At 24.0% G+C, this 15,886-nt stretch overlaps 1 protein-coding gene across 1 annotated transcript in view; it reads left to right on the top strand.

Moving 5' to 3' along the window:
- The window catches only part of LOC129612105 (calexcitin-1), a 137,531-nt gene that overhangs the window by 113,975 nt on the left and 7,670 nt on the right, over positions 1-15,886 (top strand). Inside the window, exon 5 of the mRNA XM_055525609.1 lies at positions 5,061-5,137. Within this exon, the coding sequence (XP_055381584.1) occupies positions 5,061-5,137 (77 nt within the window). The remainder of the gene's footprint in view (positions 1-5,060; positions 5,138-15,886) is intronic.

Below are 15,886 nucleotides of genomic sequence, written 5' to 3' on the forward strand. Positions count from 1 at the left end.
TTCAAGGACTTTTAACTAATATTCTTCGAACATATTAATGGCAATAATATTAAAACTTATAGCAACATTGTATGTGAACAACATTGTTTTTAAGCACCTATTCCATATTAAAATAAGGTATTACAAAATTATATTCTATATTATGTTTATCTATACTTTAAGATCGTAAATCTTATGGCCCCATTATTAAAATCCGTTGTATATCCTTTAGCACGTTATTTTATAAAATATTAAGCTCAAAATTATTATTATTATTGTTTTCGACAAAATTTCCTTATATGCGAGTTTTCAAGGTCAAGAATTAACAATATTCTTAAATTTTATAGATTCAAATATACAAAGTCACGTTCATTTGACCATTTTTTTTAATTTTAAATTAGGAAAATATTTTAAAATAATCTTATCTTTATGATCACCTTGGTAAGATTTTCTATTATGCTTGTTGTATACTTGAAGGTTAAAATATTTGCACTTAAAAATTTTTATTTTCTTTTAGAAAATTTACAAATTTTTTATATTATTTTTAATTATTATTTAATATAAAATTTAGTGGTTGATCTCTACAGTTTTACTGATTGGGTAATAAAAAATTAAATTAACAAAGTTCTATTGTCCTTTAATGTTTAGAACGTTTTCTTTTTTCTTTCATTACATTTGATCTTCGGTTTTAAATGTGCAATAAAACATAGTGCTATTTTAAATTATTTAAGGACACAAGAAATAATAAGCAACCCTAAACAATTTAACAATAGTTTTCAACTGCAAAGAACACATTCTATCCTCACAAAACCCAAATATGTGTGTTAAGAAACACGAAACTAATACAAAGTCAATAGTTTTTTATTATGCTAAAATAGAAAATTAAATTTATTTTTAAAAAGTCCTTTATATTTACACATGCATAAAAGTATGTAAATATTTTGTTTTTGCTATCTTTTACTCTAAGTGAAATTCATGTCACGAACAAAAATGAATTCCTCTTTTTAGCCACATTTTAATATTGTAAGAAAAACAGAAAAGTAAAAAAGACGAAAACCAAGTATTTACTACTGCAAAGGACAACACTTTGTTTAACTTTGTAGAAGAATTTTTTTTCCAGAGAAAAAAGTATTATTCTTAAAAAAAAAATTCTTCTTTCGTTCTTGTTTTCCAAAAAAAAACTGAAATTTTAAAGTAGGATGACATTTTTGAATTTATTTGAGGGGAACAAAATATATCAAAAAATAATTCCTTTGTAATCCACTTAGGTGTGTTTAAATTTTTGTATACAATATATCAAAGTATGTGTATATGGTAACAATTTCTTTTTTATAATATGATTACAATATTGAGTGTTGAATAAAGTAAAATTCAAATTCTTTGAATCATGGAATTTACACCACAAATGCAAAATGTCAAATGTAGTCTTCGTTCAATAACTTTCTATGAAATTTTGTATTGTTAGATATGCATATATGTAAATGTTTGTAAATTATATGCAAAAAATTATACAGGAATTTAAAAATTTTTGAAAAGAAATGAAAGTGATTCAATAATTATTTGACAACTGAATGTCATATTAATGCCGTAAACACAATGAGGTAGCACTTCAAACTGCAATTCCGTAACGTAAATATTGATTTTTTTTTTCATAAAATTTACGTTATTGCCGTAGAGCGTAGAGGAAATGTTAATGTAAAATTGTAGTGGTGTGGTCAAAAATAATGTTTTATGCTGCCTATTCACAAATCAACTTGATCTAACAACACCTTGAAAAACACGTAGATCGGCATAGTCACTCACACTTCAATTTTATTTAGAAATTTTCAACCAAGTTTCAACTATTAAATGGTTAATCATCTAGTCTACTAACAATTCAACGTGTTCGAAACGTAATAACAAACGTTTTGGGAAACTAAAAATTCAACGTGTTGGAAACGTATTGAGGGGCCAAGTTAAATAGTGGATAAGCAATAACTTATAGCTATAAGAACTGTCGGTTCAGCTTGAAAATTATAGAAATTGATTGAAATTTTGAAAATATTTAAGTAAATTATAAGTTGATTACCGAGCCTCCCGTTTATTATATACCGACACGTAACTACCGACCGAAACTGGTAAGAATATGGTTATGTACAATATCATTTACTAGTTCTATGCTCCTCCCTTGAGCGAAGTTGCATAAAAAAGACTCAAAAGTTAAAATTAATGCAATTTGCAATTAAGTTTATTTTTGCTCTAACAATTTTTATGTAGCCTAAAAAACTATGAAAATCTTTTATTTTTAAATTTCATAGGCTAACGTTTAATAGAATCAAAAAATCATGTGATCTCATAAAATTTGTACCTATATATGAAGTGAGCACGATATTGTCAAGGCATAAAACTGTTATGTATACATAATATATATATATTATGCTATGTATATATTGTAAAATAATTTTAATTAGCATAAGACAAAGCTTTATAGTTCATTATATTATGGTTTTATGTTTGTTATATTTTGCCAGAAGGTTGAATGTGTAAATCAAATTTTCTTTAATCATAATTTTAAATTCCACCAACCCATTACATAACCCATTTGAATAAAATTCTTTAATTGAAATTTTTCAATACGTTTTTTTGTAAAATTTGAATATTTTACAGGTTATATAACACTTTAAAACTAAATTCACCAACCACCATTTTATACCTTAGATTAGAGTTATCTTTCAAGAAGAGAATATTTATTTGAAAAATGTAGTTAGAAATTCCTATACAAGAAAAGCAACTAGATTTTTCATGTAGCGCTAGCATTATGTTGCTGCTAAGTACTATAGCTATATAAAATGAATATTATAAAATTTTGTTCGCCTAAATATATGCAAAAATATTTTTAAGTTGTAAAATTAAACATTGTTTGCATTTCTTAAACTTTGTTTCTAACTAATAATGTAGGTGACATAAAAGAGGTGCTTGCTTATTTTTAACAAAATTAATGCGGAGTAAATTACTAATTAAATTTTTGATATTTTAAAATTAGGTCATAACACATACATACATGCTGTATATTATATATTTACATTACACTACTTTTTAAATTTTTTAAAACAAAATTTACACCATATAAGACCAATAATTTTAATATTTTATAACCCTGTAATTAAATTTCAGATCCCTCGCATTTTTTATTTTTAATTACTAATTCTGTTCAACAGAAACGTGTATGTGTGTGTATGTGTACTGTTGGATCCAAAATATAACCTTTGAATTGTGTATCTAATTATCTAAAATAGTTGGTTCTTTTTGTTTTTGTTTAAAAATTTCATGGAATAAAATGTGAACTTTTTTTTTTTAATTTTAATTGTCTTAATATTTATAATACTCACGATATTTTTATTGTTTATACTACTTAAGTTTTTGAAAAATTCGCTCATAATTTATAAGAGAGTATTTTTCATTAAAAAGAAAATATAGAGGGAAATAGAATGAAAATTGCATTAAAGTTGTTCAAAAATGAATTTTGTGGAATTTATACCACACTCATATTGCATATATTAGAGTTAAAAGATTGTTCTCAAATGACTTGCTTTCTTTATTTAATTTCAACTCAGTTATATATTCTTTATGGTTTTATAATGGCATAGTAGTAGAAAATGATAGAATTATGTTGGTAAGAAAAAACTAAAAAGCAAAAATATTAATAAAGAATAATTTAAAATAAGAGCATTTTAAATTAATATTAAATTAATGAATTCCACAAATAATAATTCTACAGCGATTTTATATTTTTAAAACTCTTATACTGTTTAATACCAAAGTTATGTAGTATTAAATTTGAATTTGCTTAGGATATGGCATGGAACAAGCGTCTCACTTAATTTTCTCACTTTTTACTCATTTAATCTAATTAAAATGTGGCATGAATAAGTTTTAGGGAGTGTTTTTTAAGTAAAGGAGCATTGTGTTCATTACAGCGTGTAGAATCTGATGCAAACTTAATTAATTTAAGATTTCAAATTGTTATTTGATTTTCAAGCATAATGAATAAATTTGTAAAGAAAACCGCCCTCGCTTTTTCTTTTAAGAAACCATAGAGCAAGAAACTGTAGCCACAGTTTACTTTCAAATTCTTATTTATTTATGAGCATATCATTTTTACGTTACCATTCATTCTGGTGGTTACAAGCAAAAACTAGTCACTACTATACGTTCATGGAATATGTAAAACTAACAGCTGCCGAAATGAGCTTCAATTTCTTTTATTCTGAATCCCAATTATCTATATATAACTTGTCAAAATCCCTAATTTGTATAGTTAGGGATTACAAAATAAAATCCTACAATTGTTTTTTAAAAGTTTTACATATGCAATATGCCAATACTATTACAGTACACTTTTGTTTTAGCTTACAATCTGAAGCGACTCCGGCTACAATAAAATGTTTTACCTACAGCTTATCAAATTTAGTCTTTTATGTTTGAAGATTTGTACGATAAAGTGCACTTTTGACTATACGCAATTACTTTTGTATAGCTAACAAAAAAACCTAGTGTGTAGTAAAAGATTGAGAATGAAGGAAGAATGCATACAATGCTCAATAATCTCTGCGACTTCGTTGTTGTGCTACCTTTAATGATGCAGACCTTCGATTAAGCAAATTTTCCGTTGATACCAGAAAATATCAATTAAATTAAATGCCAGTATATTAAATTAATGCTAGTTTATCATGACAGAGTATTGGGACTGAATATTGTACCTAATTCTTTAAAATAACTGTAATACAAGAAATAAGATTAATAAGTATCACAGTTATAAACTCCTTTTGTTAGACCAAATTTCATAAATCTTCTGAAACCATAAAAATTCTATTGTCAATTTTAACTAATATCCTTATTTACTTACTTACATTATGATTACAGATTACAAAATATCCCTATTTTCTGACACAATATCCCTATTTTCTTCAACAAATAATGCTCAAACCCCCCGAAAATAATATTAAATTCGATTATTAAATTAAATTGAAATTATTTTTATATAATAGTTGATTGTATGTGAATAAAAATTAAAATGATAAAATTTTGATAATTTTTTTTAGGTATCTGTTGATGAATGGTGTAACATGTGGGATGCTTATGCTAAAGATCCTGATTCCGCTTTAGATTGGCAACAAAGGTATGCTTTTTCTAAAACATTTTTTTTTCAATTTTTTTTTGCTTTTTATACAAATTGAGGTTACCTTTTCATGAAATACATGGAGAATAGCTATGAGTCTAAAAAGAAAATTTTGTATTCAAAAGAAATATTATAGGTTTGTATGCATGTATGTATGTAATTATTTAGTATAAATTATGGGATCAAGAAAGAATAGCCCCAAAAATTATTTTCTCCTTCTTTTCTCTTTTTGATTTTCTTAAACATTTTTATTACCTATTTTTATTAATGAAAAGAAGTAAAAGAATTTCTTAAGGAAGAAGAAGAAGAAGAAAAAATGAAACCTTTTTATTTACTTCTTAAGTCCTTTAACTGTAAAATTCTTTTTAAATATGTGAGAGACTCCACAATGGTGATGGGTCTTATTTCCTCTAATTTCTCTTTTACATTCTATACAAAGTTTCCTTTATTTTTTTTATTATTTTTTTATTTTTTACCTTTTATAATATGACAGTTAAAGTATAATAAAGAAAATATAAACCGTGTTCTCCTCAAGGTACTCTTTTTTTTTTCTTTATTTTTGTAAACGATTGTGAGTTTCTATGGTTCTTTATAATGTTCTTAAGGTTTGTTGATTGATGCTTTTTGCTCTTCCCATTTTTATTTTCTCTTTATTATTATTATTATTTTTCTCCATCACTGTATGAAAACTTCAATCAATGTCAGCTGAAAAAATGTTATTTTTTACCTTATATGTTACTGATTCTTAACATACATTATACATACATACATACATTTTGAGTAATAATATGAAAACAGAATATTTTAATAAAAAAAAAAAATAAATTCTGTTTTTTGAAAAATAATTTTTTCTTGTAATATTTTAAAAACAACATTGGTCAGGATGCGTTTACATTTAAAAATATTTTTTCCCATCTCGTATTACGAGTATTATAAAAAAATAAGGTTTTTTTTTGGTAAAATAGGGAGAGTGGGTATATTTTTCGATAAAATTTATTAAGTTATTAATAAAATATAATGTAAAATTTGTAAATACACTTAAGTTTAGTTGTAAGGGCAATATAAGGCAAATATAACTAAAAAAATGAAGCTCATATCTTTTTGCCTTGATTAAATTGGTTTGTGTTGGCACTTAATTTTCTTTCAGTGTGAAATTTTTTTTTAATAAATTTTATGAAAGATTTCTGAGTGATATTGATTGTGCGAATCAAGTTTAATGTTGAAAGAAGCTTGTGAAGTTTTACCTATAACAGTCTAGTCAGTCACTTTGGAAAGTGACAATCAGCGTATACCAAATTAAACCTAATTTTCCGTTTAGCCAGCAGTTTATAACAATTGTTTAAAAATTTTGTAGTTTTCATACAAATTTTTTTTTTAGTAAACATCGAATATGCTTTAAGTATAAGTAAAATTAGTGGCAAAAAAAACATTCACAATTTTAGAATTTTCTGTAAATTTAAAATTTTCAATAAATTTCTTGCAAAATATGCAATTTTCCAACCAACATGAAAACTGTAACATTTTCATCTAAGTATATAGATTACATATTTCCCGTGAAACTGAATTGAAAATCTTATGAATTTGGTCAATATTGGTGGAATCAATTGGTGGATTTGGTGGAACTAACACTTATTTTTTAAGAAATTAATTTGAAGCGATAACAATCTTTTGCCTCTAAATATTTAATATAGCAAATAGTAGAAAAATATTAAGAACTTGAGTAAATTTAAGATTAACACATTTTAATTTTTTTAATTTTTACAATATTCAAACATTTTGAAAATATCCAACACAATACACATATTGAATTAAAACAAGTAAATTTTATTTCAACATTATTAAATTAATTGTTTGTACACAAATGCTTCAGCAACTTTCATTTCATGTTGCAAATAGTTTATAGTCACAGAAGTTGTGAAACATTTAAAATGTTTGTACTCATTGAAACTTTTATTATTTTCTGTATATTGTTGTAGATTTTCTCTATTTATAATTTTTTGCAGCTTTTTGTAGTTCTTTGCAGCTTTCCTTTTCTCCTTTAATTTCAATATTAATTATTATAGTTAGATTTGATTATTAAAATATTATTTTCAATTTTGATTTTTTTTAAACGTTTAAAAAAATACCTTATTCTTTAAAAAAAATGCAGAAAATTTTAAGTGAACGAAATTAAAATTTATTCACACTCTTATTATTAGACTTGAATAACTTTTTCATAGATGATACCAAAGAAACTATTCGTTCTTTCTTAGTTTTCTTAATATTATGAATTTTTAACAATAATTTGAAATTCTAAGAACACATACATAATAGGTTTTTAATATATAAAAAACCCATGAATAACCGCCCCTAATGCCCCCATGAAAAAACAATGGAAAAGGTTTATTAGACTAGACAATTTTATGAATTATAAAATTTCATTTATAAACTCTCTCTACAATTATTACAGTTTTTCTCCTTTAAAATTTGTGACAAGTTGCTTAAACTTTTTCGGAAAGCATCATAAATCATTTTGAATTTTTTGTCTTTCCTTAAATTTTTTTCTTGTATCTTTCAGAATCAATAATGTCCTTTAGCATAATTAAACAATAATAATTTTACCTTTTCATATACATATACATATATATTTATGAAAAAGTGTTTATCTTCAATTTCTCAAAATTTATTTTTATGAAATAAAATTTTTTTAAAAAAATAAATTTTAAAAATAAATCATTGTCATAAATCTCGAAAAAAAAAACCAAAAAGAAAAAAAAAAATTGTTTATAGCTTTCAGTACATCTTTTTCTTTTATCTTGTTTTTGGTCCCACCTTTTATTTAATCCTTTGTTCAAAAAAGGATTCATATACAAAAAAAAGAAAAAACGAAAAACCGATGACAAATGAATTAAATGACAAATTAAAAGAAACAAAAGTTTATCAAAAGTTTTTATTGTAAAAAAAAATAAATTTGTCGGTCATGGACAAAAAATTTTGTAGTTGTAAACAAAAATTAATATCGGGCACTTCTCAACCACTCAACTTAAATAAAAAAAAATACAAGAAAAAAGACAACTTAAATGATGTTATTTAAATCACACTTATTTTCCGGTTGTTTTGCAATTGCATTGATTTATTTTCGCTTCATAAAAGTGCATAGCGTGTCGATATTATTATAAACGATATTATAAGGTAAGGGTTCAATGAGAAAAGGACGATGTTCGAAATCGTAGAAAAAATAGATGAAAATCAATTATTAAAAGAATAATATTTCCAAAAATTATTCTTTTATTTAATCTACATTGGTCAACTGCAATAACATCCTCTGCGCCTGATTTATATAATAGAACTGAACTCAACTACATAATCAAAAATGTTCGTGCATCTAATTTGTTTACAATATTAATCGATTCAACTATGTCGATAATATCAAATATCGACATTATTATTAAAGTTTGATACATGACTTAAATTGATGTGTTTACAATAGTTTGATACAAGAGTTAAAGTTAAAAATAATGAAATGTCAAATAAGATTTTTAAAAACATACAAATTATTGTATACAAATAATTTTACGAATCCAAAAAATTAAAGAGAAATTTTCATAATTCTCCTACGTGACGTGGGCTAACTGACGGAATTATTTGCATTTGAATTCTTGAATTCAACGTTTATGCTAGTATTTGGCATGTATAAATTTGATATGTTAACGTTTTTAGTCCGATCGGTGCATTATCTGGAACGTAATTTGTCTATAAAGGAAAAATCAAAATATTTCTATCTAGAACGCAAAATATATGAAAATAAGATATAAAATTATAATAATATGCCTATATAAGGACTAGTTCTTATGTTAAAGACATTAATAACTATACCGGAAGTTGTTAAGGACAGTTTATAATCTATATAATCGGGCACGGCAATTATGCATTCCTACATAACTAACGAAAATTCTATAAAATGTTTACTTTCAAACTCAAAATATTAAAAATACAGCAATTGTGCAAAAATATCAGCTAAGAACCGACAACAATTATTAGTTTACTATATGAAAAAAAATCTCTTTTATACAGGAACGATACTTAAAACTACACCATAAAACAAAAACGAAAAACAATTCTTATTGCTTAAAATTAAATTTTTGCATTAACAAAATTAAATCGGAAGAGGAAAAGATAAAAATCATATAAAGAAAAAATTCAATTAAATTTTACCATAGTATCGTGGTATTTTAGTAAAAAGCTTAACAATAGCTAGTATACTTTTTGTAGATTTTGTCTAGAAATCCTATTTGAAATTGAATAAAGACATTAATACAAGTAAATCAGCCAGCAGATATAATACTCGTATTAAATTTAATTTTTATTAAAAGTGTTCACTGTTGCCGTTTATATACAAACTTAGATTTTTCTATACATTTTGTTATTGCTTATGTTATTTTATTAAATTAATTAATTTTAATTAAAATTTCATTTTAATAGAATAGCTTTTCTATGATATAATTACAAAAATTATTTTAAAACTAAAATATTTAAAATAATTAAAAAAAAATTTTATTTTCTATAGATTTTAAAAAGATAACAATATTTTAAAATTATTTTAGTTTCACACAAAGTTTTTCATTTAAGTTTTAGATGCAAAACAAAAGCTTAATTATAAAACTATTAACGCCTACTGCATCGTCTTTACCGTGAATTTCAAAGTCAATTAATGTGATCTTATGACGGATAAGAATGTGATTTTCTAAATTTATTTTACATTGCAAAATATTAGAATTCGTGTGAATAAAATTGTGAATTAAATAATTATCTTCAATACATTAATGAAAAAGTAAATCTATCCGTAATTATAAAAAAAAATTAAATAATTTAAAATTTAATCAGTTGTAGTTATTAAAAATGTCCTTAATATATGAATTTAATAAGAAATATTTACGAATTATGTGAATTAAAATTACTTTCACCGTGAATGATATTATGTGCGGATTGACCTTATACATTAATATTAATGATTAACATCAAAATATTATTTTCTTGAATACGACATATTAATTTTATTCTACAGCATACAGCAACTCCCGTACATTATAAATTAAATTTTTCTTACTTCCTTTTAATTAAGATTTTAATCACTTTAAAAAAAAAAAACTCAATTTATAAAACATCGTGTGCATTTTAAGATAACATCAATCAATGAAAAAAATGATGTTGATGGAAGTGAAAAATTTCAGATGAAATATAATATTTTTAATATAATTTTAATATAATATTTCTTTTTTAAAATTCAGAATAAATTGGAACACTAAAAGGACAAGTAATTTATGCTTTTTACATACCCAAATAAATAAATTCGTTTGGTGTGCAATTAATGTACATTTAAATATGAAAGGTGCTGAACACCACATAAGCACATGCGATGTAATCGCACTTTTACTTGTTAGTTAAACTCTAATATGCATCACTTTTATATTATAAATTTTTAAATTTTAATCTTTTATTGCAGCATCACAGTTTTAGTCGGTAATGAAAAATTGCATGTTTTTAGGAAAAACCAATTTCAAATTTCATTTTGATATTATATACTAACAACAAAAAAAATAATTAGTAGGTGTGTTTGCAAAACGACTATATCAATGATTGCCATACGTTTCATTCTCGTATAAAATAATTTTGCTCTTTTTGCAAGAATTCAATCGGTTAACACGCAGCTACTGATATCTAATATTAATAAAATTTAATAGTATCTGGCAAATTGTTCATTCTTTACTGAAAATAAGAAAATCAGTATGCTAGTGTTCATTGTACATTGAAATTGTTATCACTGTAAATAAAAATAATACGAATTAATGCATACTTTTTTACAATAAACCACAAATATTTGCGTTTTTCTTCTAATTCATAATCAATTAATAAATAATTTAAAATAAATTGTAATGAAATTATTTTTAATACTTGGTGTCTATTTCAATAAAGTTGTCAATTTCTACATATTTTCCATCCAATTATTGTATGCACAACATGAATATTAAATATCAATTAAAAAAGATTTTTGATTTGGAGCTAACATAGATTATGAAAGTTTTCTACACCAGTAGTTAATAATGAAAATAATATTAGAATATTTTGCTTCCTAATAATTTATATTCAAAAAATTTACCTAAAATTTTGAATTTAATTTAAAATAATGCTGCATAATGCTAATTGAAAATTAAATTAAAATTGTTATTTGCATAATTAAAAGAGATTTATATGAGCACAAACACATGATACGAAACAAAAATAATAACAAATTATTTGAAAAACCATTCACAATTCAATGCAAATTCATCATACACCATTTTAATACCAGACTCGTAATGCAAAACCTCGCCATACGCCATTAATTGAAATTTAATTGGTTAAATAAAGAAATCATAAAATTTCATTTCAAAGCATTTTAATTGTCTGTATATCACACATTTTCTATTTTTAATTAAAAATAGTATAAAACTATTATAAAAGCAAAAAAACAAGCATATTAAAAAGAAATTTAGAAAATAACCTAAACGCAGTTGAAATACACTCAACATCACAAATATTCAAAATTGTATAAAAATTTGCATTTTCTTTCAAGGATTCAAAAATAATATAGAAGGCAAAACTTATTGTATTTGGAATAAGGATAACATACGTATATATAATATCAAGTTTTGAAAATTTGTGTATACAAATAATTTTTAATAATTACAAAAATGTCCTTGTAATTTTTTTTTTTTTTTGTTTTAATTAGTTTACAATTTTTGGGTGAAAATGTTGTGAAAAAAACTTTAATGAACTAAAATTCAAAATTGAAAGAATAAACAGAAGAAAAAACCCTTAAAACTTATTATCAATGCTAAAAAGGAAATTAAATACCCAATTATAAAATGAAGGACACACAAACCTAATAAAGGAATCAACTGATATGGTGAATAATTTCTTATAACTTTTTTTTCACCTTTCGAATTTAAATTAAATCGCAAGTTGTTAAATCAAATTTTTAGTCTTAAAAAACTTTTTGAATACTTGCCTTTTAAAAAGAATGTTTTGACAGACATTAGAATTTAAATTTGACACTAACACCATTTTCACCTCACTGTAAATTTGCATGGCAAAAATAAATTACTTTTTAATCATACTTGATTAATTTAATTATATACCAATAATAAAGTCAAAATTATTTCAAAAAAAAATTTGTGTTTAAAAAAATTATTTTTATAATTTCATTTTGCAAAAATGAAAATTCTTCAAAGAAATTTTTAATTACATACGAGTACATACATTTGCCTTGCAATTATGTCAAGTTTTTGTTAGGTTTTTGCAATATTTTAGAATTCTGTAATTTAATAATTATTATTAGTCTTAGAGTAGTAATAATTATTAGAGTAATAATGAAGACAATTAAAGCATTTTGCATGTAATTACAAAATAATTATTTGTTAAAAAATTTATTGAATCTTGTCAAAATTTGAATTATTGAAAGTTTTAACACAAAGAGAATTAGAAAACAACAGGCCCGGAGTTCACTTGTTCGGTGCCCTACGTGGTTTCTAAAATTTCATAGAAATAAAAAATTTTTAGAAAAGACGTAATGAAAAAAAAATTGAAAAAAAAATTTAAATTTTTTTAAAATTTAGACTTTTTTTTATGTTTTCAAAAGCGCCGCCAGTCATTAAAAAAATACTTAAAATAAAAGTTTACTGCCATATATGACAGATGCGTCACTGGAAAACAATAAAAGATATTCAAAACTCATTGTATAACAAAAAAATAAATTTTTTCGAAATATTTTTAAAAAATTCATAACACGAAATGGACGATCTGAGTTTTAACGTTATCCTTTTATTGTTATTGAGTTTACCGGCATAATTTTCTAAGTATATTGTGACGAAAAATTATGGAATTTATTGAAGTCGAACAACTTCAAAAAATGAAAGCAAGAAGATACCTTTCACATTGACTCTTTTTCAAGTCTCTATAGAGTTTTTAAGATATAAACAAAGATCATATCACAAGATGAAACTTTCCATTTGGACGTTCTCGCAGTCAATTTTACAAAAAAATAAAAATGAAATGCAATGGTAGAAATCCAAGTTGAACTAAAATTTTCTAAAATAATTTTCTTTTACAATCTTGTATACGTAATACTGCAATTGTTTACCTATTTTCTTTGAATTCAAGTATTGACAGTAATTCTGTGGTAACAAGTAAAAACTGCATAAATTTAATTTGACGCTTTCTTGTATTGTTGCAAATTCAAGTATTCCATAGGTTAGTCCACATTCTTTTAAATTTCGATTCATGTACCTGAAATAAAATTTTGAAATTATGCATGAATATGAAAAATACTACAATTATTCGTAAAAAATCGAATTGAAAATTTAAATTTATTTAGAAAAACTGAGTTTGGCATTTATTTTTAAAATTAGTTGAAATTTTGAATTTTAGTGGTTTTTTTTTATAAACTGCAAAAATTTTATCTCACTTAATTTTGAAAATATCTCGATAAAACTCGATTAATTTAAAATCAATTTATTCAGTCGCTTGCTCAATGTTCAAAAATCAAATAACCCAAAAAAATCCTGCACCATTCAATTTAATTTATCTACATGTATATTCAAAGATTGATGTTAAAAGTAATTGAGTAAGGCATATAAGCATCTTGTATAAAAAAATCCAAAAAAGAATATGTACTCCTACTGTACTTAATAAGAAGTGAAGAAATTATGTTTTACATCCAAGATATTTTCTAAATTAAATTCCATTCACCTTTCAAATAAATTCGATTCAAATTAACTTATAAAGTACTTTTCTAATACAAAATCTCAACCAGCACAAAATAATACCCAAAAAAAAACAAAAATCATGTACCCAAATCCTCTTTATTATGTACATTTGCAGCACATACACACACAAACTACAAATTCCTAACAAGTACACACATACGTATATAATATGCATTTATAATCTTACTGACAGGTTCAAGTCCACCATAAATTATAAATCAAGAATCATCCATGCACTTCGTTGCCCTTTGAACTGAAAAAAAAAAAATTTTTTTGTTTGTTATTTAGTTTTTTTTTTTTTTTATTTTTCATCTTTTTGTGTTTCTTAATTCACCCAAGGGAATGAACAGAGAGAGAGAGAGAGAGAGTAAAATAAAAAAGGACATTAACTGAAAGGATTTTTGAATAAAAAGGACATAATTGTTTTTGCAATTTATGTTTATTTAAAAATTTTTTTTTCTTATTTTTTCTTGTTTATAATTTTATTGTTTTCATTCTAGTTTAATGGAATCCTTTATTTTTTTTTTTGCAAAATTTTAAGAAGGACATGAGAGCATCTAATAACATGTGAGTGATAACAATGTTATGTGTGCATATATGCTTTTAGTATGCATGCATTTTGAGTGTAGAAAATCAAAATGTTCCAAAAAAAAGAATTTTTTCTTAATTAATTCATTTGTTGAAGAATTTTTTATATTTAGAATTTTTTGGCAAAAAAACGAAAAAATCTGATATTGTATTTTTAGTTTTATAAAAGTTATATTTGCCCCAAAAATGTTTTAATTTAGAACAGAGCAATTGTAAGGTGAAGTGTATAAATTAATTGTGAAAAATTCCTTAAAGTGAATGACTGTGTGGCTCTGAATTCGTGTAAATTGGACTTAAAAATGCAGAAGAAAAATTTCTTCAACAGTAATTCATATCAACCACAATATCCGAAACATTTCGACCATTTATTTTGATCATTTAATTTTTCTCAGTGTACTTGCGTTATTTAATAGAGAATTCTAATGATTTAATGTTAAGACCCAAACCCTACATTGCTTTTTCTCTGTGTATAATTTGCATATATAAATTTGATGTTATTATTTTTGAACATTAGACATGCTACACAAGAACTTTTAAAGATAGAAGTTATTAAAATTTTATAATGAATTTTAGCAACCAGTTGAATTTCATATTGCTAGGACAATCACATAAAGTTTCTTTTAAGAGTACTTTAATTGATTTTTGAAGACCGGATATAATTTTTGATTTGAACATACCAATAAACCAGTTTCATTTTCCTAATTTTTTGTTTTGTAAAATTAATATTAAATAAAGCAAATTTGAAATTTTAGCCAGCTAAAACAACACGAAACGAGTTTGAAAAACGAAGATTTTAAAGCAAATTTGAAATTTTAGCCAGCTAAAACAACACGAAACGAGTTTGAAAAACGAAGATTTTAAAGCAAATTTGAAATTTTAGCCAGCTAAAACAACACGAAACGAGTTTGAAAAACGAAGATTTTAAAGCAAATTTTCTAAGTAAATTCCATTTGCTTTTTGGAGCCTCAACCTTTCAAATCATCCCAATTTTCTTAACAAAATCATAAATGATTGGATTAATAGTAGAATGTTTTCGATACTTCAATTTTGTATATTGTTGAAGAATTGTTACTAAAATGATTCCAAAGATTCAGAATAACAGATTAAAAGTTCAAGAACAATATTGACATTTTCAGAAATTTGAAAAATATTTTAAATTCAATAAAATCTGGACGAATTGAAATTCGATCCAAAATTTTCGGTTATTGCACCCTTTCAGCCATTTAGGTTCCTATTTTCCAGGTTCTTAGAATAAACTCTTATTTACAAATTTGAAGTTTACTCAAGAAATCCATTTCTTTCGATTGGAATGGCAAATAACAAGTCACCCATTGAATAGAAATAAACATTCAAGTGGCAAATTACTTTGTTATCATTA

Source organism: Condylostylus longicornis, unplaced genomic scaffold (genome assembly GCF_029603195.1).
Source record: "Condylostylus longicornis isolate FDR11 unplaced genomic scaffold, ASM2960319v2 ptg000055l, whole genome shotgun sequence".
Taxonomy (NCBI): Eukaryota; Metazoa; Arthropoda; class Insecta; order Diptera; family Dolichopodidae; genus Condylostylus; species Condylostylus longicornis.